The sequence below is a fragment of the Muntiacus reevesi genome, chromosome 18 (assembly GCF_963930625.1).
Source record: "Muntiacus reevesi chromosome 18, mMunRee1.1, whole genome shotgun sequence".
NCBI lineage: Eukaryota > Metazoa > Chordata > Mammalia > Artiodactyla > Cervidae > Muntiacus > Muntiacus reevesi.
The window spans coordinates 23,003,662-23,029,534 of record NC_089266.1 but is presented as its reverse complement, the minus strand read 5'-3'; the positions used below and the strand labels follow the sequence as shown (position 1 = coordinate 23,029,534).

Genomic DNA, 25,873 nt, shown 5'->3' with positions numbered 1-25,873 from the left:
GCGAGGAGGGTGGGACGTACCATCCCCACCCCGGGGGAGAGAGGAGGAACACAGCGAGGGCAAAAGGAAGTCCTGCCGGGAAAGGCAAGAAACGCCCCCTCGCCCCACCCATGCGTGGATCTTTCCCACTCCCCTGGGACCGGGGGCGCGGTCCACCCGCGGGACACGCCCTCTCCCCCCAGGGCCAATGAGAGGAGCCAGCCGGAAGCCTCGGGTTTTATGAATGGGTCCGGCTCTCACCCACCGGCGGCCGGCCTCCCGCCAAAGCGTCCAGTTCCGGGGCAGGCCAGCACCTTAAGACACCTATGATACGGCAGGGAATTATAATCGTCTTACTCTCTGGCTCACTCGGTGAAATCTTTGAGTAAGCTGCCCACGCTTTCTTCATTATTCCTCTCGGACTAAGGCTCTCCGTTTTATGCTGGACACAAACCGTGGATCAACATAGTTCTGTATGGGAATTCGGTTCTCAGCACAGGTGGCTCTTTACACAGTTACAAAAATAAATAGTTTTTATTACCAAGTAATAAAAGACATGATTAACCCTAGTATAGGGAAGCGGGATAAGGTGTTAAATTGAATAGCAAGTGTATGTTACTTTCTCTCTGGGGAAAGACTGGGTTTTAAGCATAACAGTGTCTGGCAGCATAAGTGCTCAAAAAATATAAATCCAAATTCGTTTAAGAATTAGGAATTAGCAGAACAAGGAACTACCCCAACTAATGTGTGGATCAAGAGTACCTAGGTCTCCTGAGTCAAATGAGGGCTTCTGGTAGGAGACAGGAAAGGGGTGAAGACAGGAGATTGAGCCTATGAGTTTGGATTTTTTTGTTTTTTTTTTTTTAATACCTGACTAAAAAATAATACCAAACAACTCCTGAAAATCTAGACTTTGTAATAAGATTACTACATGATAAAAGGGAAGGCATGAAATAAACAGCTTCCACTATACTTTCTTTTAAGAGCCAGGGTGCATATTGAGAGTTTGGTCCTGACTCCTAAAATGATTTGACTTCATTTCTGCACTGCCCACATCAGAGACTATAAGCAGTGTAAAAAGGACAGATAACCTAGATCCTATCAACAAATCCTGGGCCCTTCCAAAATTTGCCAGATTTGCAGAGGAAAGAAAAGCTGACCTGCTTTACTGTGTTACTGGATAACAAGATACAATGAGCTTCTACTACATAGTAAAGTCACTTACCAAACAAGATAGTCTCACAAAGCTAGCTTCTTTTTTTCCAAAAGCATGTAGAAATTATAATTTATACATATACACACACTATATTTTACAGTTTGATAGTCCAAATAGTTTTAAAAGTTCATTTAGGGTTTTTTTTTTTTTGCATTGTTTTCCCTCCCAGATTCTTTGTCGCAGCCTTGGCTCTGCCCTAATCTGACATCATTCTGTCACATCATCTACTAAATCAAGTTAAGTAGTCATTTACCTTGGTAAGAACACTCTTTCTGGGTGATTCAGAGGAGAGAGGTTTCTGAAAGGTCCAGTCTATTCTGAGGTGGTAGGGTTAAGTCTGTTCACACAGGTGGAGGGAAGAGGCATAGGGAGGCTCCCTCCAGAGCAAGATGAGTGCTCACACCTAAATGTCCCAGTGCCTACCCATTGAAAAACCTACTCTGCACCCAGCAAAAGTTACTAAGGGTCCCACAGAGCAAGTCACACTGGTTCTCAGAAGAACTGAGCTGTTTCTGGAATCCGTGGAGGAAAGTCACTTTGAACAGTGGTGGTTTGACATCTGTGAAAGAAGTCATTTGAACTCTTATAAAGAGAATTTTTAAGGGATCAGCAGCCTCCCTGGAAATTTCAGGAAAACCAGCAAGAGAGGGGATGGTTTTCATCTTTTCATAAAGTTCTTCTCCAGAGCTACTGAGGTTCTCTGGAGAGAGTAAATATTCCGCTTCACCCGATCTTCCAGAGAGGAGGTAGATGCGCTCTCTAGCTTCATGCGGCTGGAAAGAGAAGACAGGGGAAAGTTAAGTAACAAGCATTTGTTAACTGGTCAAACTACCTGGCAAACTTAGAAGAAACAGGTTGTTAGCCATAAAGCAGCTGTAGAAACACAAGCTCTCTTTAAGTCTACATAGATAACTTTGGAGTAACTCCATCTGGAACTCAATTTTTTTACAAATTTGTAAGGGAAAATTTATCTGTTCTGGAAAATAAGTTCAAGCCTCATTTGAAAAAGGCTTCCTGAGCCATGAATTCTTAGAAGGCCAAGAAGATTCAGTAAAATACCAATTCATTTCTCCTCCCCTCAAATCAAAAACATCCCACTGTCTGGCCAGAAGTTGATAAGAGCAACAAAGGTATCTGGGGGCTGAACTCCACACAGACACAGAAACACTGGGAACACAGTGAATGAACCAGTTTTCTGATTGCCCCCTTGGGACCACTGCCATGAAAGCTGTTAGGCAGGGAAAAGATGCACTCACTGGATAAACTTCCCATCCCGGGAGTCTAGCTTCTCCAGCCTCTGCTCCCGCTCGTCATCCTTGGCGTGCCTCTTGAGGATGTTCAGCCTCTCTTCCTCCCGCCACTTGGCGTTTTCCATCATCTCTTGCCTTTTTCGCTCCAGCTCCTCTGATGAGAGCTTTCTGTTGAACACAAAAATCACCCTAGGGCCTACTTCTCTCCCAGACAAAAAAACAGAAATACCACAGGAAGACAAACCAGGTAGGACCCAGCTTTTCCGCCCATAGCTCTCTTCCCTTGGAAATGCCCAGCCCAGTGCCGCACTCAGCAAGTTTCCTTCCTTCCTAACAACTTCATCAGGTGGTTTCACTCAAATTTCAACAACTTTTAGTGAAGGAATCCATACTCTCATTCAATAATCTCTAGAGTAATTATTCTGAAACAATAAATACATAATAAGAACTAATCAGGAGCCTCCATCTATGGCAATTATATTCCAATTGTTTGTTTAACAACTTATAGAAGAACAGGGAACCAAGTTTATCCATGTGATGGATGACATCTACCACCTACCCACTGGAGATTCTTAGAAATTCATGAACATAGCTCATGAGTGTATCATTCAGGACTAAGCTAGAAGCAAGTTGCCTGAAGAATTTAACTTAGTCTCAGACAGTAATAGATAGGTCTTCCTTCCTAGCACTCACTGCAAATGAAGAGCAAGAAGAGGAGGTGATGAACCAGCTCAATCACTATTTACCAATGTAAGACATCCAAATCTATTGTTTCTCAAATTGGTGTGATATACAGATCCCCCTTTAAAAGGAAAAATAATTATCAGAGTCCCATAAGGGAGTGGGAGCCCAATTTTGAGAAATAAACTTAAGATACTAAAAATCTGACATTAAGTTATCTATAGTGAAAGGAAGACTCCCCTTCAAAAACCCCACTAACTAAAAAGAAAATGGAAAAGGAAATAACTCTAGATAAGACATATGTGAACAAACTGTCAGAAGATACAAGAGGATGAAGGAGTGGTAACCACTTTAACAGATTAGAGGAAACTGAATCATAAGTGCCTGATACTGATCAGAGGCGATTCACACTGTAAAACCCAGGAGAGCTTCAGGTACTGTAGGCTCTGACACTTTGGAGTGTGGTGCACGAGGATGAAAACAAAGGGGCTAATTTAAAGTCTGTATAAGGAACAATTAAGACATCTCGGGATCCTCATGCCTGACTCGGGAAGTCAGGGCCTGCTCTCCCAAACATCTACAGAAGACCCTCTAGAGGGTAGACTCTGGTAGTTTCTAGAGAAACTGAACCACACAGGAGAACCACACCAGACAGCTACATGTAAAAGAATAAAATCAAAACATTTTATCACACCACATATAAAAATAAACTCAAAATGGATTAAAGACCCAAATATAAAACCAGAAACCATAAAACTCCTAGAAGAAACAGGTAGAACATTCTTTGACATAAGTCATAGCAATTTTTTTTTTAAATCTGTCTGCTCAGGCAAAGGAAACAAAAGCAAAAATAAACAAATGGGACCAGATTAAACCTGAAAGCTTTTGAACAGCAAAAGAAACTATCAACAAAACAAAAAAAATTACTGAATGGGAAAAAATATATTTGCAAATAACATGACTGACAAAGAGTTAATATCCAAATTAAATAAACGCTCAAACAACTCAATAGCAGAATACACAACCCAACTAAAAAGTGAGTAGAAGATCTGCAGAGACATTTTTCCAAAGAAGATATACAGATGGTTAACATGCACATGAAAAGATGCTCAACACTGCTAAACATCAGAGAAAAACAGATCAAAACCACAACGTGATATCACCTCACACCTGAAGAATGGCTAGCATCAAAAGGACCACAAATAACAAAGGTTGGTGAAGATGTGGAGAAAAGGGAGAAGCTTCATCTTTTCAATTGACAAGAAAGGTGTTTCAGATCACTAATTAGAACAAAACATTCAAAAGAGAACTCAAAAAATTTTAAATTCTTGCGGAACCCTCAGACCCTTGAGGAAATATCCAATGACTCACAATCTGAGAAACAATATAAATAGTGCTAAGAAAGGTTTTACAGCTGTAATCTTTCTTTCGTTTTTCAGTACCCAAATCTTGGTTACATCTTTGGTGTTCAACTACCTGGAACACCAAACCAAAACAAAAAGATCACAAAATCCATCCTTTCAAGTTTCTGTGTTTCCATTCCTGGAAGACTGAGATCTTGAGGGCTCTAACTCACTTTTTAATTTAAATTTTATTGAAATATCGGTCTATTGGTCCTATACAGTAGGAACCTGTTTATTCTAACTCGTTTGAAATCACAAAATTCAACAAAAATTCTAACAGCACTAAGAAAAGGTTGACAAAATGAGACAAATTCAAGTGATGGCAGATGGCAAGAGATAGAAAAACAAAGCAGGATCTGAAAAAGCAGACCTGGCACTGACCAAGAGTCTTAAAAATATATTAAAAAAAACACATAGTAATGAGCATCCACCCCTAACAGCATGGATTAGAGCACAGCTGAAGAACTGACCCAGCGATACCAACAAGAGATTAAATACCATGCAGTATACCCTCCCTCTCTGGAAGGCAGGGAAATATGTAATATGTTGGAAAGTTGCCGGTCAAAATTAAACCTTAAACTTAGGGAATCAGGCAATTAAGAGTTAAAAGACATTGCAGCACTGTTTACAATAGCCAGGACATGGAAGCAACCCAGATGCCCATCAGCAGATGAATGGATAAGGAAGCTGTGGTACATATACACCATGGAATATTACTCAGCCGTTAAAAAGAATTCATTTGAATCAGTTCTAATGAGATGGATGAAACTGGAGCCCATTATACAGAGTGAAGTAAGCCAGAAAGATAAAGATCATTACAGTATACTAACACATATATACGGAATTTAGATAGATGGTGGCGATAACCCTATATGCAAAACAGAAAAAGAGACACAGAAGTACAGAACAGACTTTTGAACTCTGGGGGAGAACGTGAGGGTGGGAGGTTTTGAAAGAACAGCATGTATATTATCTATGGTGAAACGGACCACCAGCCCAGGTGGGATACATGAGTCAGGTGCTCGGGCCTGGTGCACTGGGAGGACCCTGAGGAGTCGGGTGGGGAGGGAGGTGGGAGGGGGGATCGGGATGGGGAATATGTGTAACTATATGGCTGATTCATGTCAATGTATGACAAAACCCACTGAAATGTTGTAAAGTGATTGGCCTCCAACTAATAAAATAATATTTAAAAAAAAAAAAAAAAAAAAAAGAGTTAAAAGGGACTTTAGGGTCTGCATCTCTTCTAATACCATAGTGATTGAAAGAGGTTGTTATGAACTCAGTGATTTTTCAGTGCTGGCTGTATACTGGAATTACTGAGGTAATTCATGTCCATTGAGTCGCTGATCCTAACTAACCAATCCATCCTCCCAGAAATTATGTCACAGCAGCCGCCAGGGAATGGGATTTTGGGTTTTCTTTAAGCTTTTCAGGTGATTCTAATATGCAGCCAACTGGGGAGGCAGTTAAAGGAAGTACAGAAAAGTTGCCCAACTCTTTTTTTTGTTTTTTTTGCCAAATCTTAGTTCCTTCACCAGGAATTGAACCCAAGCCTCAGCAGTGAAAGTGCAGAGTCCTAACCACTGGGCTACTAGGGAATTCCCTCATCTAATAACTTCTAAGAGCAATTGAGACCCTTTGGGACAGCCTCTCAAGGGCACAGCCAACTCCACTCAGGTCCCAAGACTGTACATCCATGGTCTGTCAGACCCAAGCCATACCTAACTCAAACGCAGAGTTGATCTGAGGGCATTTGCCCTCAAGACCACCCTGCTTCCCTTTCAGCTGATGCCTCAAGAAAGGAGCACTCTTAAGAAAAGCTTCCTGTGGAAATCTCTGTGAGAATAACCGTGGTTTACAGATGTTGACAGAGAATCACTTAGTGAATTGGTCATCAGTTCAATAGTTCAAAACTATTTACTTTGTCCTTTCAATGTGACTCACATGGAGTAAGGGGTAGGGGTGGATGGTTAAAAGTTAACAAGTGGAATAAGAAAGGGGTAAACAAAAAAGGTGATACAGATTATCCTCTTGCCCTGGTCTGAGCCACTCCTAGACTCAGGCCTGGGAGTCTGAAGTGGACCTCCTGGGCTCTGGACTCACCTGGTGTACCCAGGAGCATGCCGCCTTTGGTAAACCTCCTTTTTAGGAGATGGGCTCTTACTTCGGCCTCTGTCTTTCCTGTTTACCTTAGAGTTGTGCCTGTAACAAGATACAGAGGGCAGAGAGGAGAAAAGCTTTTTCAATATAGGGGCTTCTAACATGTCCTTCAAAAGATGGAAGAAAAGCTAACAGCTTCGGAATCATAACCCAAATTGAAGAAAATAGAGGGAAGAACTGGAAGAAAAACAAAGGCATAAGGATAGGTAAGATTTGGTATTACTCTCACTCCAAAGATTCCACACATACAAATAGTATATGTGTATGTATGTAGTTCTAGATATTTGAACTTTACATTAAAAAAAAAAAAAGGAACAATAATAACAAAGCAAAGACATTTGGAAGAGTTGATGAACAGATATGGCCAAAGGCAAACCCCAGCTGTGACCAGGCCCCCCACATTCACAGGTTATTGCCCACTGAATTCCCACACTCACGGTTTGCTTGGCCTTGGGGACCGAGACCTTCTGCCAGGGGATCGGGACCTCCTATCCCGGGACCCTGCTTCCCTGGTGCTCTTCTTGTTGGTATGTCTGGGAGGTGAGGAAGAGGAGCTCCTGGACCTGGAATAATTCTTTAATCCATGCACTCCCTTTCGTTCAGCCATCAGAGAACCCTGCAGCCCCTGGCTATGGTCGGAGTTCCTGACCTGTATCATCAAGGAAAGGAAGTAAAGCTGTATGTAGGAAGATCCAGCAGCTCGGGAGAAGATGCAGTGAAACAAGAAAATGAATAAACACTGAGGTCCTATAAGGGGCCCAGTGGGTACAGCAATCCCATCATACAGTTATCACTGAGAGCTACATACACTAAGGAAAGTTATCCTCAGAATGCCCTAAAAGGATGTATCACCCAAGCACTTAAATTGGCCTGGCTCTTCTCTATAGCCTGAGAGGGAGTAGGATGCAGAACATGGAGAACAGGACCTGAGGGGAAAAAAGGAGTCCAGAGGGATGTACATTTATCAAAAAATCATCAACCCGTACACTTAAAATGTATGCATTTCATGTAAATTACCTGCAGAGGTAAGGGGGGATGCCTAAATGCCCATTGGTGGTTTAGCCCCTCTACTCAGAGGGACTTCAGCCTAGTGAGAGGCTCAGGAGTAGGGAAGGGGCCTGTTCCCCAGCAATCCCAGTCTCTGCTGCCCAAAGTCCCTTCTTTCTGTGTGTCTGATTGGCTGCTAAAAATGCTCTATGTCCTTGCAGCAACATGAATGGACTTAGAGACTGTCATACTGAGTGAAATAAAAGTCAGTCAAAGGAGAAATATGTTTGACATCCCTGATATGCAGAATCTAAAAATGATAGAAATGAAACTGTTTACAAAACAGAAACAGACTCACAGACTTAAGAGAATGAACTTATGGTTGCCAGGGGGAAAGGTTGGGGAAAGGAATAGTTAGGGAGTTTGGGATGGACAGGTACACACTGCTACATTTAAAATGGATAACCAATAAGGGCCTACTGTATATAGCACTGGGAACTCTGCTCAATGTTATGTGGCAGCTTGGATGGGAGGGGAGTTTGGAGGAGAACGGACACATGTATATATATGGCTGAGTCCCTCTGCTATACACCTGAAACTGTCATAACATCAGCTATACTCCAAAATGAAATAAAAAGTTTAAAAAAAAATGCTCTATATCCACAAAGGCTGCCAGGTTGGCACGTTCCATGGTCCCACAGTCACTCCCTTTGAGAAGCCATATCCTTACCTGTAAGCCATATCCAGGGACTTTGGACAAAACAGGGGAAGAATTTGCCATCTTCTTTTGAGATCTAAGGGATTAAACACATACTCATTGAAAAAGAAGACGCCTAAAGGTCCAGTTTACAGCTCTGTGCTGAAATGCGCTTCCTGTTTCAAACGTGACCTCTCCCACCTCCCGGCTCTCGTGTGGGAGTATGTTTCTCTCTCTTTGCTGGAAGATGCATCAGCACAGTCATGTTTTTCCTGTGAAAAACCGTGGGCCTCACTTTTCAGCCCCAGCGCCCGAGCACATTCTCCTCTCACCTCGTGCTGCTATTCTAGGGACTCTGAGTCAGCAGCGACAGTGCTGGCGGCTCCCTCAGAGAAAACACAGAACAGGCCCAGATGGGCCCATTAATGCATTTAAAAAAAAAAAGAAAAAGCCTCCATAGAACCCACTTCAGTCTTGGTGGAATCAAGAGCTGAAATGAGGGACTGCCCTGGCAGTTCAGCGGTTAAGATTACGAGCTTCCAATGCAAGAAGCGCAGGTCCCATCCCTCATCGAGGAACTAAGATCCCACATGCCATGCGGTGCGGCCAAAAAGTAAATAAATAAATAAAAATAAAAGGAGCTGAAAGTCGCATCCAGGACATCTGATTTAGGACAGACACGGCTGCAGCCAGTCCTGCTGGGGATCTTGCCAGCACCTCTAGGAACTCTAATGCTATCTGGCAACTCCATGGGCAGAGAGTCAGAGTGTGCAAGTGCCCTCCACTGAGCCCCCAGAACCTAGCGGTTCTCGGCCCAGAGCAGGCGCTTGTCCACTTCTGTGGAAGGAATGAGAGTGAGTGAATCAGTGGTGCAGGAGGCACAGTGCTCTCACCTCCCCCGGCTGCGCTCATCCTCGCTGCTGCAACGATCGCTGCCTGAGCTTCTGTGCTTATGTTTCTTGTGCTTCTTTTTCTTCTCCTTCTTCTTCTTCTTCTCCTTTTTTTCCAGACTCATTTGCAACTAGAAAATACCCAGAACATAACAGCATAAGATTATCCAGACCTGTCAGTCACTCTGAGGGTCATGCGCAAACTGCCTGACTCCAGGTCGCTGGGTCTACAGGGATTCGGGGACATGCTCAATCAGCCGCCCTCTGTTGACAACAGTGGAGGGTCTTGACCCTGGTTGTGCAGAAACACCCACTAGACTACAGAATGGACTTTCTGGTGGGTAGGGCTGGGAATCTGTGTTTTGAAACAGTCCCCAGAACCACTGCCTAGGAATTTCTATTCTGTCAAAAGAATCCAACTCCACTAAAAGTAATTAGGGACTGCAAGATCAATTTTTAAACTTTTCTTACCAACTGATCCAAGAAACATGCACATAAAGGGAGTTTAGGGGAGAATGGATACATGTGTATGTAAGCCTGAGTCCTTTGCAGTCAACCTGACACTATCACAACAGTTGGCTACACTCCAATATAAATAAAAAGTTAAAAAAAAAAAAGAAACAGCCACATAATATGTGAATGATGAATGGGCCCTAATGATGAATGGGATACCACCTGATCTCCTGAACACAGTGTACAATCATGCTTTCCCCAGGCATATCCCCAAACCCTTCTTTTTCTCAAAGAATGACATCACATGCTGCATTTCCAACCAAAAGACATAAAAGAGAAAATCAAGCATAACTAAGCTTGATATAAGATTGCATAAAATCACCAGGAGACAGTCTCTAAAAGACAAAGACATTTAAAGCCATTCTGTTTTCCCTCTCATAAGAATAAATGGAGAGAAGGAAAAAAAAAGAATAAATGGAGAGGAGTTCTCATGTTAAGTAGTTCTTAATGCTTACATAATGCACTACTTACCAATTCTTTGATTTTCTTCATTTTCACAGGATTATTCAATACTTCTCTTTTTTTCTCCTCCTCTTTCTTCCTAAAGAAAGAGAAGAAGTTATAAAGATTATGATTATTTCAGAAAGGGAATTAAGTCATTCATTCTACTCTCCATAACTCTATGCAGCAATTTTTTTCTAAATGCAGGCAGACAAGCCCTATGCTGCAATCTGCATGATGGTGTGAAAGCCAGAAATCTTCCCCAAGTCGGCATGAGGGATTGCATATTGTGGGTAAAGTCCATACTGGCTCCCTGTTGTGCAAGAAAGTGAGTTTGGTCTGTTGCTTGTTAAGCTTCATGCTCAGGGCTTCTCAACTGATCAAGTAAATGTATGTCATCTTGTATATCAAACGTATGCAGCATTTCAATACTACCTCCACTGTTTAGCATGATAACACATTAAAAAGTAAAGAGAATGGATTCGTCTTTCAAGAAGTCTTATTCTCATATATTCATAGGAGGATAAACAGGTCAATTTTCCTGGAGGACAATTTGGCAACATTTATCACAGCCTGTACCTACTCACAAACTCTTTAATCTTACAAATGCTTCCTCAAGAATTTATTATTGAAGGGATATAATCAAAGAAGGTCACTAAAAAGTTGTTCATCTTAGAACAATGAAAGCCTGGAAACAAGTTAGGGATTCAATAGGAGAATATTAATAAAATAAATTATGGTATATCCATACAATATAGATATAAAAATGATGTTATAAAAGCGTGGTCAGCAATAAAAAAAAGATGCCCCACATATATGATTAGGTGGAAAAAAGGAGTTTATAAAATAATATGCATATTTATATACCAATGTTCATAGCAGTATTATAGACAATAGCTAAAAGGGGGAAATAATCCAAATGGGCATGAGAGATGAATGGATTAAAAAATGTGGTATAAACATGCAACTATCATTCAGCCTTAGGAAAGAAGGAAATTCTGATACAACCTGGGTGAACCTTGAAGACATTATATAAAGTGAAATAAGCCACTCACAAAAAAGCAAATACTGAACAATTTCATTTCTATGAGGCTCAGAATAGTCCAACAATAGGAATGGAAAGCACAATAGTGGTTCCCAGGGACTGTGGGGGAGGGGAAATGAAGAGTTGTTTAATGGGTATAGATTTTCAGTTTTGTAAGATGAGGATTTTCCTGGTGGCCTAGAGGTTAAGATTCCAGGCTTTCACTTCAGTGGCCTGGGCTCAACCCCTGGTTGGGGAAGATCCAGTAAGCCTTGCCAAAAAACAAAAAACAAGGAGATGAAAAACTTCTGGAGATTGACTGAATAATAATTCAAATGCCCTACTACTGAATTGTATACATAAAATGGTTTAAATGGGAAATTGTACATCATGTGCATTTTACCACAATTTTTAAAACAGAAATTCTGACACATGCTATATAACATGGATAAACCTTTGATGACATGCTGAGTGAAATAGGCCAGTCAGCAAAAAAATAAATACCATATGATTCCACTTATACAAGTAATTAGAGTATTCTCATAGAGACAGAAAGTAGAAGTGGTTGCCAGGAACTGGGAAGAGGAGGGAATGGGGACTTATTGTTTAATGAGTATAAGGTTTCAGCTGCAAAGATGAAAAAGCTCTGGAGAGGATGAGTGGGGGTGATGGTTGCACAACAATGTGAATGTACCTACTGCCACTGAACTGTACACTTTAAGTGTACACTGTACAGTTAAGATGGTAAATTTTGTTATGCACATTTTACTACAAAATGGGAGAAAATATGTACATATAAAGATATATAAATAAGAAATAAACATTTTCAATTTTCAATCTCATATCCTTGAAATAAAATTGTGCAAATTAAAAAAAAAAACACACACACTACATGATTTTATTTAACACCCAAAAGGCAGCTTTACTTTGATCTGTTCTGTATTAAGATTTCAAGTAAGATTATAAAGTTTCTTTTTAAAGGGTTCTGCTATGAAAACAAACAAACAAAGGGAGAGGGAGAGGGGAGGGGAAAAGAACTCTATACATATCCCCAAATTTCTAAGAAGTTGCCAGTCTTTCTAACCTTGCTTCTGTCTCTTATTATTTAACGACTAAGGGTAAATGGATAAATCTGGTCTGGTCTGGTACATTTACCAATCTCTCCCCAACTATAAAGCAAGAGGCAAGATAACATCTCGGCTGAGCATCTCTACAAAACCCCTTCCCAGACCCTCATCAGTACCTGATGATGAAAAGCGGGTCCTCTCGGATTTTGCTGGCCATGTCCAGAAGGGAATTGGCACCTGACGGGGCAAAGATAGAGCCTGGGAGAAGTCCTGTCTCCGAAGAACAGCCTGCCTCCTTCTCCTCCATCTTTTCAAAAACATATTTGTCAATAGGACGCCCCAGCAAGTACTCATCGCGGTTCACCATCCCACCAGGACCCTGGTACATCCAGTCCAATTTTTCCTCCTTTTTCCTAGTTCAAGGGGAAAAAAAAAGAAATAGTCAAAGAAAATGCAGACTCCTGCAAACCTGAACACAAGTGATAGATAAGCACAGTTAGGGGAATTCCCTGACGGTTCAGTGGTGAGGACTCCATGCTCTTACTGTCTATGTTGTGGGTTCGATCCCCAGTCAGGGAATTAGGATCCCACAGGTTGCAAGGCACGACCAAACATTAAAGGAAAAAAAAAGTGTGACTGGTCAGAATAGGACTCATTCTACAGGCTCTTCAGCAAAGGCTAACCACCACACTCCATGAGGCACTTGCGAAAAAATGGTACTTGCTGTCATGGAGTTTACATTTTAGTGGAGAGATCATTTCCACACAACTAAAGCAACCTGTGAGCACAGAACGTTCCTCAACCTGGGGCGTGGGATCTTTGCTCAGGGCTTCTCAAGTCCCCTTTACGAAGTCTTTGTGTAGTGCCTTCATGTCGAGGATAATCTGAAACAGCTAATGTGCACATTCTGGATCAGCTCATCACCAAGAACAATTCCAGTGACCACATACGCATTGGTGTTTATCACGTGTTTTTGGAACTTACTGGCACATTGGCACCAGTGGTAATACTACATTCAAGAAGATAATGAGAAAAGATCAGTCATAACAAGTTATGTTTTCAAGCCAAAAGAGGGAAGCCAAATTATGTCACAGTATCATGCCAAATATTTCCCTGTGGTTCTAAGAGAAAAAGTGGTGAGAAAACCGGGTCTCCATGCAACAAACAATAAAGGTGTGCTGAACTCATAAGAGTATATGAACTCATAAGAGTACATACTCATAAGAGTATGTATTGGGGCAACCAATATCACATTCACATTGCAAGCAGCAAAGTAGTTTCATCAAAATAGTACTATCTATAACATTAGTTTCAATGATTTTTGAATATGACATTTTTTGTATATTGATTTTTAAGATTACGTAACAACTATGAGCATAAATAATATCTTTCTAGCTATATCTTTGCACATTTAAAAAAAATGTTTCAAATATTTACTTTTTATTTATTTCGCTGCGCCAGGTCTTAGTTGCCACACGTGGAATCTAGTTCCCTGACCAGGGGATGAACCTGGGCCCCCTGCATCAAGAGTTTGGAATCTGAGCCACTGAACCACCAGAGCAGTCCCATGTTTGCACATTTTAATAAAAATAATTTAAGCCAATAATAGAGGGTCTAACCCCTTAGATACCTCTTCTCTTATTAAAATTATTGGTTTGATGGACTTCCCTGGTGGTCCAGTGGTTAAGAATCCCCCATGCAATGCAGGGGGAATGCAGATTTGATCCCCGGGGAACTAAGATCCCATATCCTCAGAGCAACGAAGCCCTTGTGCCACAACTACTGAGCACGTGAGCTCTGGAGTGCCTTGCAGCATAACCAGAGAGAAGCCTGTGTGCCTGCAGTGAAAGATCCCATGTGCCACAACTAAGACCTGATGCAACCAAATGAAACAAATAAACATATCTTAAAATAAATAAATAAAATGAAAGGACATGTCAAAGATGACTCAAAGGATCACGCCTATACATGCCTGACATGAACATGGACTGGGAAGCGGGGACCAAAGACTCATTTTTATTCATTTGTAAACACTGACTCAGCATACTTCCTGTGTGCCAGGCAAAGGAGTAACACTGGACAGATGACAAAGATTCAGGCAGCTGAGCTGCTCACAGGGTACCCGATAAGGCACAGAGGTCGACAAATCACCAAACGGTGCTGCTGAGAGCTATTGTGACGAGGTGACTGTGGGGCACGTGAAGCAGAAACACCTGAATACGCAGAGATACACGTGGGAGTCATCGGCATGAAGCTGACACTGGTACCAGAGGAATGAAGGCACTCTTTTTTTAAAAAAACAATTTAATTTTATGTCTTCATTTATTGGCTGTGCTGAGTCTTCATTGTGGCTTGAGGGCTTCTATCTTATGATGCATGGGCTTAGTTGCCCAGTGGCATGTGTGATCTCAGTTCCCTGACCAGGGCTTGAACCCACGTCCCCCACACTGGGAGGCAGGTTCTCCACCATTGGATCACCAGGGAAGTCCGTGGAGGCACCCTTAGAGAATAAAGGGAGAAGGGCAGTGCGCCTTGGGGAGCAGGAGCAGTTATGAGATGAGGGAAAAGAAACTAAGTGAAAGAAAGAGAAGAGATGATATGAAAAGGTAGGAGGGCTGGGAGCCTGAAGGCAAGACAGCAAAACCTGTCCAGAAGAAATAAGGAAAAATGAAGACAGATACTTCTATGAAGTAGTATTTTCAGGGTTCCAGCTTTTAAAAGGTCTCAACTAGGGCTTCCCTGGTTGGCTCAGGGGTAAAGAATCCACCTGGCAAAGCAGCAGGCATAGGTTCAATCCCTGATCTGGGAAGATTCCACATGCCACGGAGCCACTAAGCCCATGTGCCGCAGCTGTTGAACCTGTCCTCTAGAGGCAGGGGGCGGTAATCACTGAGCCCTTGCGCTGCAATGCCTGGAGCCTGAGCTCTGGAGACAGTGCTCAGCAATGAGAAGCCACCACAATGAGAAGCCCAAGCAGCACAGCTCGAGAGCAGCCCCCACTCCCCACAACTAGAGAGAAGTCCATGGAGCCACAATGACCCAGCACAGCCAACAATAAATCAATTAATTAATTAAATTTTTTTTTTTTAAAAGGACTCAACTAATATGAGTCCTTCTCAGGCCCTCTGGTAAGAAACCATGTTGTAATCACAGAGATCCACTGCCACTGGACTTGGCCTGGTTCCACCACTAACCAGCCCGGTAACCATGCAAGTTATTTCTTCACACTTCCACATCCTCACGTCTAAAGTGGACCTAGTTTCCCAATACAGGGGACATGAGTTAGCTCCCTGGTCCGGACACTGAGACCCCACATGTCATGGGGCAACTAGCCCGTGTACACTACTGCTGAGTCCACGTGCCTCAGCCTGTGCTTCCCAACAAGAGAAGCCACTGCAATGGGAAGCCCACACACGGCAATGACAGAAAGCCCTTGGGCAGCAATGAAGACCTAACCAAAAATAAACAGGTAAATAAAATGTTTAAACAAAATGGAGCTAGTAACTGCCAATGCTCATTGTTTTTAAATGAGATCCTCTCTCTGAGTTTTTAAATAAGAAAAGATATAGAGTAAAAGTCATATAAAAATGAAATAATCTACAGATTTTTGCTGTTGCTATCATTAACGATATAGAACAAGTTCTTGAGGCTGCCCACAAGGCTCACCCAGGGAGATTTTTGTTTTTGCCATGCAAGTGGTTTGTGAGATTTTAGTTCCCTAACCAGAGACCAAACCTGAGCCCTCGGCAGTGAAAGCCGAGAAGTGAGAGGTGTCCTAACCACTGGGCAGCCAGGGAATTCCCAGGGAACTCTTAAAATCTACAGATGCCCTTGCCCCAGACAACCCCTGCTATTCTTAGGAAGTTGGCTGAGTGGGAATCACTCCCATCTTCATTTATCTAATCTCCCAAGGACACACCGAAGTGCAAGGGTTGAGAAATGCTGGTGTAGACCCATGCATGGAAAACAGTTTTCTAATATCAGAGAAAACTAAAGCAACACTCCCACTGCAAAGAGGAATCTGGATGAAGGTCAAGGATAATGTAGATATTAAGGTTTTTTTCTTTGTTCTAGGAGAGAAGCATAGTAAACATAGAAAAGATCATCTGAACCACAGAAGTGAGCTGTTAAACAGGAAACGGTTTTTACTGGATACATGAAAGGCACGACACTGCAAAGAACCACACAAGCCAGCCCGTTGGACAAGCAGATCGTCTAGCTACGTCTGCAAGTAAAACCTGAGAAAAGGGACCTACATGTTGACCTTTGAGTTTCATGATATTGGAGGATATGGGTGATGGGGTTGGGGCAAAACAATCAAAATAATATAAAATCATCTTCCTCCCATTCACAGCAGACAAGAGTGCATGAGAGTCAGCAACATGGTAAACACTGGACTCCCAGCTCTGAAGCTGCTCATCTATACTCTGACCTCATTAGGCTCTGCAAAGCCCAAAATTTCTGACATATCAGGTGCATAATCTGTAACATTTGTCTGAATAAAAATTTCAAAATAATTTTTTACTTTTGGTTAGTTGGGAAGTAAATTCTTCTGACTAACAGATATTCTGTCTAAAGTTGACATTTGTTTTAAAATCAAGGGTTCACAAAATCTAAAAGGTCACATATAAGAATGTCTTATAAGCTGCCCAGGAACTAGTCCAAATGTGTGAAACTGATTTAGTTTAAATTATAAAGGATGTAATTTATAAAAAGTATGAAAGGTAAAATAATTTAATGTGTGCCTATGGTTAAAAAAAAAGTACAGAATTTGATTCTCTTAGCTCATTTTATATATTAATGGCCTAAATATATTGTGTTGTACTTTAAAAACTCCAAAACTCCTTTTATTTTAAAATATTCCAAATATTTTAAACTCATACTTAAGTCAGAATGGCATTCTCCCAATCCATTTTCCTGAAAGAATGTAATTGTTATCCTGCCTAAATTCCGTAATACCATTTCCATGAACTGAAACTAAGTCTCTCTCTTGGTCTGTGTCTCTTCTCTCTTCTCTCTCTCTCTCTCTCTCTCACACACACACACACACACACACTCAAATGTCATTAATCCTCCTGTCATGAAATTACTAAGGAAAAGTCTTATATATCCAATATAGTGTAAAGTATGTCACATGTCACCCTGGAGACTTGTCCACAGGATACAAACAAGGAACAGTACAGACTACTCAATTTTATTCTAGAGTTTTTACTCAATTCTGATTTAGGAATGCACTGCATATTTTATGCTTTTTATTTTTCTCAGAACACATTTACTCCTATCGCCTTTTTTGGAGGCTGGTAGGGTACATCATCTGTTACTTCTATCTGATATTATATAAGAGGAAGCTGAATGAGACTGTCCACAGTCACAAAGCTTTCACTGACAGACACAACATCTATCTCCTTCCATGGGACCTCACTGCCTCCCTAAAATGAGCCTGCAGTACACACATTAACAAAAGCAGGAATGTGGCCTCAACACAGTAAGCAGGGTAGAGGCAGTCATCCTCAGTCACAGTTACTGGTCAATTGTGTACCATGAACTTGGCCTACACTAAGGCCTTTACATGTCATCTCATCTGATCCTCTAAAAGCCTTAGAAGTTGGGTACTCTCACCCTCCCTGGTTCTATTGAGGTCACTGAGGCTCCCAAACTTGCTCCCAGATACATAGCTGGGCTAGTCCATACAAAGTCAGCCTTAGAACCCAGTTCAGACTGACTCCAAACTCATTCTCTTATGCAGCTATTATGCAACAACTGGACGATGCACCCACAGGCCTGCAATTCCCCACACACCAAGACACCCCCAGCCCAAAAGGCCCCAGCGCCTTGCTTACTTGACAGCCCCGACATCCTCCGCATAGCGCTGCATCTCCTCCCGGGCCCTCTCCTCCCGCAGCTCACGCTGAAGCTCCTCAATCTTCTTCCGCTCAGCCTCATGCTTCTGCTCAGCCTTCCACACTTTCTCCACATTGCGGAGGGTCTGAGGGTGCCAGCTCTTCTTCAGATTCTGTGGCAAATGAAAGGAGGGAGAAAACAAGACAGGGAGTAAGTGTGTGGTAAGTATAACTGGCATGCCTCACCCCACCCTGTTCATGCCAAGGCAGCCATGTAAGGGCAAGATGTCTCTAACAATGGCGAGGTTGGCACCCAACAATCTCTCACATGTGGTGGGCGGAGGAGAGGTTGTTCAAGTATATAAAATTTCAGAATAGAACAGGCCCCTCCGAGATTCCCTTCAACTACTTCTATCCTGAAATGTATGAGTCTAACTTCCACAGGCCATGCCTGAAGTGAGGGTTGGCGATGACAATACAGGAATGAGGCAGAGAGGTGGGAAGGTATAGACTCTGAAAGATGAAAGAACTCAAGTGTCTTTGGCATTGAACACATTCTTAAGGATACAACCTTCTTTTCCTTGAGTCCACTGAACTTGCCTTGAACTTGCATGGTTTACAACCACACCTAGTACCTCTTTCAACCTTCCTTCCCAAGAGTCTCCCCCTGACTCTGATCTTCCCTTTCACCCTCAAGGAGTGCTTCACTTCTGCCTTCCTCCCCATGAGTCACTGCATTGGTTCAGCTTCCCAACCAGGGAAGGTTTTCTGGAGGAAGTGACATCTAAGGACAATTATAAATTATCCCAGTGATGTAGGAAGCAGGGATGAGAGGAGTAGATTTCCAAAGAGAGGTAACAGCACACACAGCTGCAGGCCCAGAGGTGAAAAAGAACAGAATACAAATAATTCAGCATGGCTGGAGATAGGAGAGTAACCTGATAGGAACGGGACTCAAGATGAAGCCAATAAAGAAAGTAACAGGTTAAGGGCCTTATAAACCATGTTAAGGTACTGAATTATCCTGTTGGCAGTGGAAAATATTAAACATTCATATGCAGCTAAAATGCATGACCAGCTTAGCACGTAAAGAATGAATTGGAGAGGATCAGGATTGGAAAGGCCTGGTGAAATTTCCTCAATCTTGAGGTATCTCTCTTATCTGATTAAAAGCTTTCTAACAGACATAAAACACCTTGTTAAAAACTAGCAAGGGGGCACTCTGTCCCCTTCTGACGTCTATGTCAGAAGCTTTCCCTATCTCTGTTATACTTTATTAAAACTTTGGTACACAAAAAGCTCCAAGTACTCAAGCCTCATCTCTGATCCCAGTTCAAAATCCTCTCCTCCGGAGGTCACAAATTCCGGCGTAACACACGGCTCACAGCAGCAACCTTTCACTTTCCCCTCATCAGGTTATTCAACCCTTCCTCCCCCACCCTCCACCTTGTCTTAATGGTCCTGTCTTGCTTGCCTTCAATACAGGTGATTGCGTCTCAGGGATCATTCGGGAATGTCTGTAGACACTTTTGGTTGTCATAACTCGGGGAGAAAGGTGCCACTAGCCAGAGGCCAGGGATGTTGCTAAACATCCTACATGCACAGGACTACACACACAACAATTATCCAGCCCAAAATGTCAATAGTGGTGAGGCTGAGAAACTTTGGATTCGAGCTTTCCTGTCCCTAAATGCAGCTACTTGAAGACACTAAATCGGACAAACCTTGAAGGTATCTTAGAAGTCATTCTAATTGATAACATCTGACAAACTCTAATATAGCTACTAGACAAATGGCTAAACAGATCTATTTGCTGATTCAATTAGCTACACTTTCAGGAGATTAGCATTTTTCTGATATCGCACCACATTCTTATGGGTATATTTTCCCATTTGGTGGCTATACAGGTTATGAGAACTAGCCACATAACTTATAATCACTGCGGACAGTGACTGAAGCCATGAAATTAAAAGATACTTGCCCTTTGGAAGAAAAGCCATGACAAACATAGACAGCATATTAAAAAGCAGAGACATCACTTTGCTGACAAAGGTCCATATAGTCAAAGCTATGGTTTTTCCCCTAGTCATATATGCAAGTGAGAGTTGAACTATAAAGTAGGTTGAACATCAAAGAACTGATGCTTTCGAACTGTGGTGTTGGAGAAGACACTTGAGAGTCACTTGGACTGCAAAGTGATCAAACCAGTCAATCCTAAAGGAAATCAATCCTGAATATTCATTGGAAGGACTGATGTTGAAGCTGAAGCTCCAATACTTTGGTCACCTGATGCAAAGAGCCAACTCACTGGGAAAGACCCTGATGCTGGGAAAGACTGAAGGCAGGAGAAGAGGATTACAGAGGATGAGATGGTTGGACAGCATCACTGACTCAATGGCCATGAGTTTGAGCAAACTCCGGAGACAGTGAAAGACAGCAAGCCTGGCATCCTGCAGTCCATGGGGTCACAAAGAATTGGACAGGACTGAGCGACTGAACTGAACTGAGCGACTGAACAACAATGAATTCAGAAGAAAGCTCTGCCACTACAGATCAGAATGCTGCACCAAAGGAGTGAAAGTCAGAAGATCTGTGATCCCAGAACACGACTCAGGGATGAGGAGAATGGGGCACAAGTCATCACAACTACAGCGCAGGACAAGATTGAATTCCTGGTTCAGGAAAGGCGAGGTACCCCAAGACAAAATACACAAAACAAAATCTGCGTGACACGTCCTCCATACCTGCCTCCTTTCCTAGCCACGGTTCCAACCGTCCCAAAGCTCCCCAGAATTTCCAGCCAGAAGGGTTTCCTGCCAACAAACACCACCTGCCATCCTTGGCGACCCACCTCACACACCTTTCCAAGTCTCCGCCCCGTTCCTCCAAGGCCTCTGTGATCCGCCCCCTGTCCAGGGCTACAGCTCCCTCTCCCCGAAAGCACAGCTGCGTTATCAATACTCACTGCCACACCCGTCCCCAGCCCCACTTGGTCTCGGGCCTCGGTCCTCCCCCAGCCCTGGGCTCCCTCACTTACCAGGTCTCCGCCTCCCATGATGGTGATGTTTCCTCACTTCGCGGATCTAGAAGACGCAGGAAGGATAGGAGAGAAACTTGGAGAAATAGTTCAACAACGACCTCCCGAGATCTGATCCCGGGGGCAACCGGCTACCACTTTCACTGCCCGATCCAGAGCCCACTTCCGGGAGGGCGTCCTATTACAGAGACAGCGTCGCAGGACAGTGACGTTTAACACTAGCTGTCGGGAAAAAAAAACAAAAAAAAAACACCTAGCTGTCGCGTTACGTGGCGGTAGCTTCGGGAGGCAGTCTCACGGGGTACGTCCCATGATATCGCGGGATTTGTGGTTTACTTTCGGTCACCTCGAGTTGGCTCTTCCCCGTGGCTTTCCAAATGGTGTGTTAATAAGAGGAAGCTCTGTGGGGCTGTGCTTCCAAGGTGGCGCTAGTGGTAAAGAACCCAACTGGCCAGTGAAGGGGACATGGAGAGGCGGATTCCATCTCTGAGCCAGGAAGATTCCCCTGGAAGAGGGCATGGCAACCCACTCCAGTATTCTTTCCTGTAGAATCCCGTAGACAGAGGAGCCCCAGCTACTGAAGCGACTTCGCACGCACGCGCTGTTTGGGTGTTCTAATTGAGCCTGGGCCTCACCTGGCGGTTCTGTTGCCATGGCAGTGCACTGTGGCATCCTTGGGAGCTCCCTTCCGGATCTCACACCCGAGCCCCAGCGTGGACCAGCCTAGGCCACCCAGAGTTTGTAAAAACGTCTTTTTAAATCAGCACTCTCCTCAAACCTCGACTAACAGCCACCTCCCTTTACCCCCTTTCCCCAGGCTTATTTTACGGAGTTAAAGAGAAACCAGCCAACCGAAATTCCATCAGCTTTCCTGCATCACCCTTTCCTTTTCCTTCGTTTATGGTGGAAGAGGCATCCCTCCTAATCTAAGGCATGGAGGTTCATCTGCTGGGATCCCACCCCTCACATCTGGTATTGATAAAGTACTTGATTAAATAGTTAATACCACTAGGGGATTGTAAGTAGAAAAACTATGGGAGACCCTTCTAAGTTAATGCTAACAAAAATCAGGCTTCCCTTGTAGCTCAGCTGGCAAAGAATCCGCCCGCAATGTGGGAGACCTGGGTTCGATCCCTGGGTTGGGAAGAATCCCTGGAGACGGGAAAGGCCACCCACTTCAGTATTCTGGCCTGGAGAATTCCATGGAGTGTATAGTCCACGGGGTCGCGAAGAGTTGGAGAACGACTGAGTGACTTGAAGAAAGCAGGCTTGCTTAGCAATAAACCATGCAACAGAAACAGGACACATGCCCATAAAACAATGAATAGTGGCATGAGATCCACATCCTGCCCAGTCGCTAGGTCACGACTCTGCTCACATTAAAAACAATAATTTGTGGACCTAGCTTGATCACGTAGGAACAAGAAAACTCCCCTGCCCAACCTGGAGTAGGAACTGATAGTAGAAGCATGATGTCTACTGAAGAAAGACAAAGGTCTTCTCCCCCTCCCCACTTTTCCTTTCCTTATAAAATTGTAGCCTGGATACTACACCACCTTGCCCTCCTGCTTGTAAGCCTCACAAGCATCCTATTCTAATAAATCATTTCTTGTGTATCAGTTTGCCTCTGGCTGAATTCTTTCTGTGCTGAGACATAAAGGACTATGGTTACGAGCTCTTTGGAGCCCCTGGAAGTGACACCAAACATTTTAAGTATTACTCAATTTCTCACTCTCTCCTCTAACTCCCTAAGTATTGGCTTATCATCATCATTTTAGATATCCTTAGTTGATCCTTTAAAAAGAAAAAAGTTAATGTCTTTCCCTCACCTGCTCCAATCTCCTCTCTGTCTTTAGCAAACTTAAAACAAGTTGCCTCCGCTGTGGAGGCAAGATGCTTCCGCTTCAACTTTGGCTTAACCTGAACTCTCCATTCAACTATTCTTCCCATGACGTCCAATAATATGCCCCTCCTCGTATTTAAATAAAAAACCACATTTCACCCTTATCTGGACTACCTTTAACCTTTGGTATTTAGGACTACTCTCTCCTTACTGAAATACTTTTTACCTAATTTCTTCCCATTACTGTCCAAATTTTCATTCTCTAGATCCTTCTCAGGGAATATTTTTTTTTCTTCCTCATTCCGCCTCTTAAGTTCTTAGGCCTTTTCACAGTGTTCTCCTTTTGTGACCTCAGCTACTCACAGGGCTTCAGTTATCATCTATTAAAATATGTTAATGATTCCAAATTCATTATCTCCAGTCATAGCTCCCTTTCAAGCTCCAGGGTTTTAAGCCTGGCTATTAGGCATTTTCACCTGGACATGTCAAGATTTAGAGATATCTTTTTTTCTATGTGGGTGCAGGTTGTGTCTCTCTAAAACATATGATTTTATCAACCCACTGCTTTAAAAAGTTTCACAACTCTCCATTATTCATACTATAAAACCCACATTTTAAAAATGTCAAGTCCTGGGAATTCCCTGGTTGTCTGGTGGTTAGGACTCCACACTTTCACTGCCAAGATCCTAGGTTCAGTCCCTGGTTGGGGAACTAAGATCTCACAAACCACAACGAGCAGTTCTTTCATTACTTGACTCTTCTGACCCCTCCAGCCTCACAAGACTTCCTACCTCTCACTCACTACACTACAGCTAAATTTTTATTTCCCTAGCCAAATAATCTAAGCAAAAAAATTTTTTAAATGTAAATATGGTTTTTTTTTTAAGATTTATTTATTTACTTACTTTTGGCTGTGCTGGGTCTTCATTGCTATGTGGGCTATTCTCTAATTGTGGTATATGGACTTTTCATTACAATAGCTTCTCTTGTTGTGGAGCACAACTCTAAAGTATATGGGCTTCAATAGTTGTGGCACATGGGCTCAGTAGTTACGACTCCAGGCTCTAGAGCAGAGTAGTTGTGACCCATGGGCTTAGTTGCTCCAAGGCATGTGGGATCTTCTTGGCCCAGGGATCGAACCCATGTCTCCCGAATTGGTAGGAGGAGTCTTCACCACTGAGCCACCAAGGAGGCCCTGTAAATATGTTTTAAAAGATAGAAAAGTCAACATGGTACAGACTTCCCTGGTGGTCCAGTGGCTAAGAATCTGTGCTCCCATTCCAGGGGCATGGGTTCTATCCCTTGTGAGGAAACTAAGATACCACATACCATATGTTGCTGTCAAAAAAAAAAAAAAATCAATGTAATATAAGTCTCCCACCATCCTTATATCCTCCTCAATCAATGTTTCATTTATCTCAAGTTTCCTTTATGTATCATTATAGTTTTATACTAAATAATGTTTTTAGCCTTCAACCCATTTGGAATTTTTTAAATTGTCTTTCTGGTTGGCTACACATTCATCTCAACATCTCTACAGAGTAATCTTATATTTTCTCCACTGGTGAGAAATACATGCGTATGCACATATACCATATTCCCATTTGTATCTGAGTCTGTTTCTGAATTCTCCATTCCACTCCATTAATCCATTTATTCATGTGTTCTTATCAAACTGCCCTGAGAGCTTTGTTTTAATGATACAGGCCCACTGCACCCTCGCTACTCTTCTTTTCCTAGAGTTTCATGGTTCTTCTTACAATTTTAATTTTCTAGTCAACTTGTCCAGTTCCAGAAATGATGTTTTTAATGTTATTATTGAGAAATATATTAAACTTATAGATCACTTACTCTGTATTAAAATTGCCCATATATATGTCTGCATCCATGCAAGTTCCATAATGCTAAAGACCTTCACCTTTGTATCCCTTATACATGACACACTTTCTGGCACATAGTAGTTGTGTGTGTGTGTGTGTGTGCCCAGTCGTGTCCAACTCTTTGCACGTCCCTGGACTGTAGCCCGCCAGGCTCCTCTGTCCATGGAATTTTCCAGGCAAGAATAATGAAGTGGGTTGCCATTTCCTGCTCCAGGGGATCTTCTCAACTCAGGGATTGAACCCAAGTCTCTTGCATCTTCTGCACTGGCAGGCAGATTCTTTAGACTGCACCACCTGGGAAGTCCTATTTAATATTGTTAAGTGAATACATGAATGGATGGATGATCCTTAAAGGCCCTGTGTTCTGAAATCACCATAGACTAAGGTGTTTTGCATAGGGCATGAATTCATATAAATAATTGTTAATATTAACAATTTCACTTAATAATAAGGGAGTTATATGCTGTAAAAGTTAAAAAATAATGGGGTTATATGTTTACCTCCCTCCTGAGAAACCTGTGTGCAGGTCAAGAAGCAATAACTAGAACCGGACAAGGAACAACGGACTGGTTCCAAATCGGGAAAAGAGTACGTCAAGGCTGTATATTGTCACCCTGCTTATTTTACTTACATGCAGAGTACATCATGCGAAATGCTGGGCTGGATGGGTGGGGAGAAAAATCAATGACTTCAGATATGCAGATGACACCACACTAATGGTGGAAAGCAAAGAAAAGCTAAAGAGCCTCTTGATGAAAGTGAAAGAAGAGAGTGAAAAAACTGGCTTAAAACTCAACATTTAAAAAACTAAGATCATGGCATCCAGTCCCATCACTTCATGCAAATAGATGGGAAAACAATGGAAACAGTGACAGACTTTATTTTCTTGGGCTTCAAAATCACTGTGGACAGTGACTGCAGCCAATTAAAAGACTGCATTTTTAAGTGACTGCAGCTCCTTG

General features: G+C 42.6%; 1 protein-coding gene and 1 long non-coding RNA gene across 2 annotated transcripts; one reads left to right on the top strand and one right to left on the bottom strand.

Moving 5' to 3' along the window:
* Positions 1 to 333: 333 nt before the first annotated feature.
* Positions 334 to 21,374, bottom strand: CWC25 (CWC25 spliceosome associated protein homolog). The gene is made up of 10 exons (XM_065910964.1): positions 21,189 to 21,374; positions 18,152 to 18,324; positions 12,488 to 12,724; positions 10,251 to 10,320; positions 9,270 to 9,397; positions 8,410 to 8,473; positions 7,130 to 7,341; positions 6,636 to 6,734; positions 2,452 to 2,613; positions 334 to 1,968 (listed from the first exon to the last, which is right to left on the bottom strand). The coding sequence occupies exons 1-10, from the start codon at positions 21,204 to 21,206 to the stop codon at positions 1,854 to 1,856; spliced, it is 1,278 nt and encodes a 425-aa protein (XP_065767036.1). The 5' UTR covers positions 21,207 to 21,374; the 3' UTR covers positions 334 to 1,853.
* Positions 21,375 to 21,456: 82 nt separating this feature from the next.
* LOC136150255 (uncharacterized) lies at positions 21,457 to 22,804 on the top strand. Its single transcript, XR_010659767.1, has 2 exons — positions 21,457 to 21,489; positions 22,006 to 22,804. It is a non-coding gene; the product is annotated as an uncharacterized lncRNA (long non-coding RNA).
* The last annotated feature ends 3,069 nt before the right edge of the window (positions 22,805 to 25,873 follow it).

Bases quoted from the DNA above. Each gene is read 5' to 3' on its own strand.
- CWC25 (XM_065910964.1), bottom strand. The intron at 12,725-18,151 runs GTAAGCAAGGCG...CCCTTGAACTAG, and splicing joins GAGGATGTCGGGGCTGTCAA to GAAAAAGGAGGAAAAATTGG. The intron at 8,474-9,269 runs GTGAGAGCACTG...TTAATCCCTTAG, and splicing joins GATGAGCGCAGCCGGGGGAG to ATCTCAAAAGAAGATGGCAA.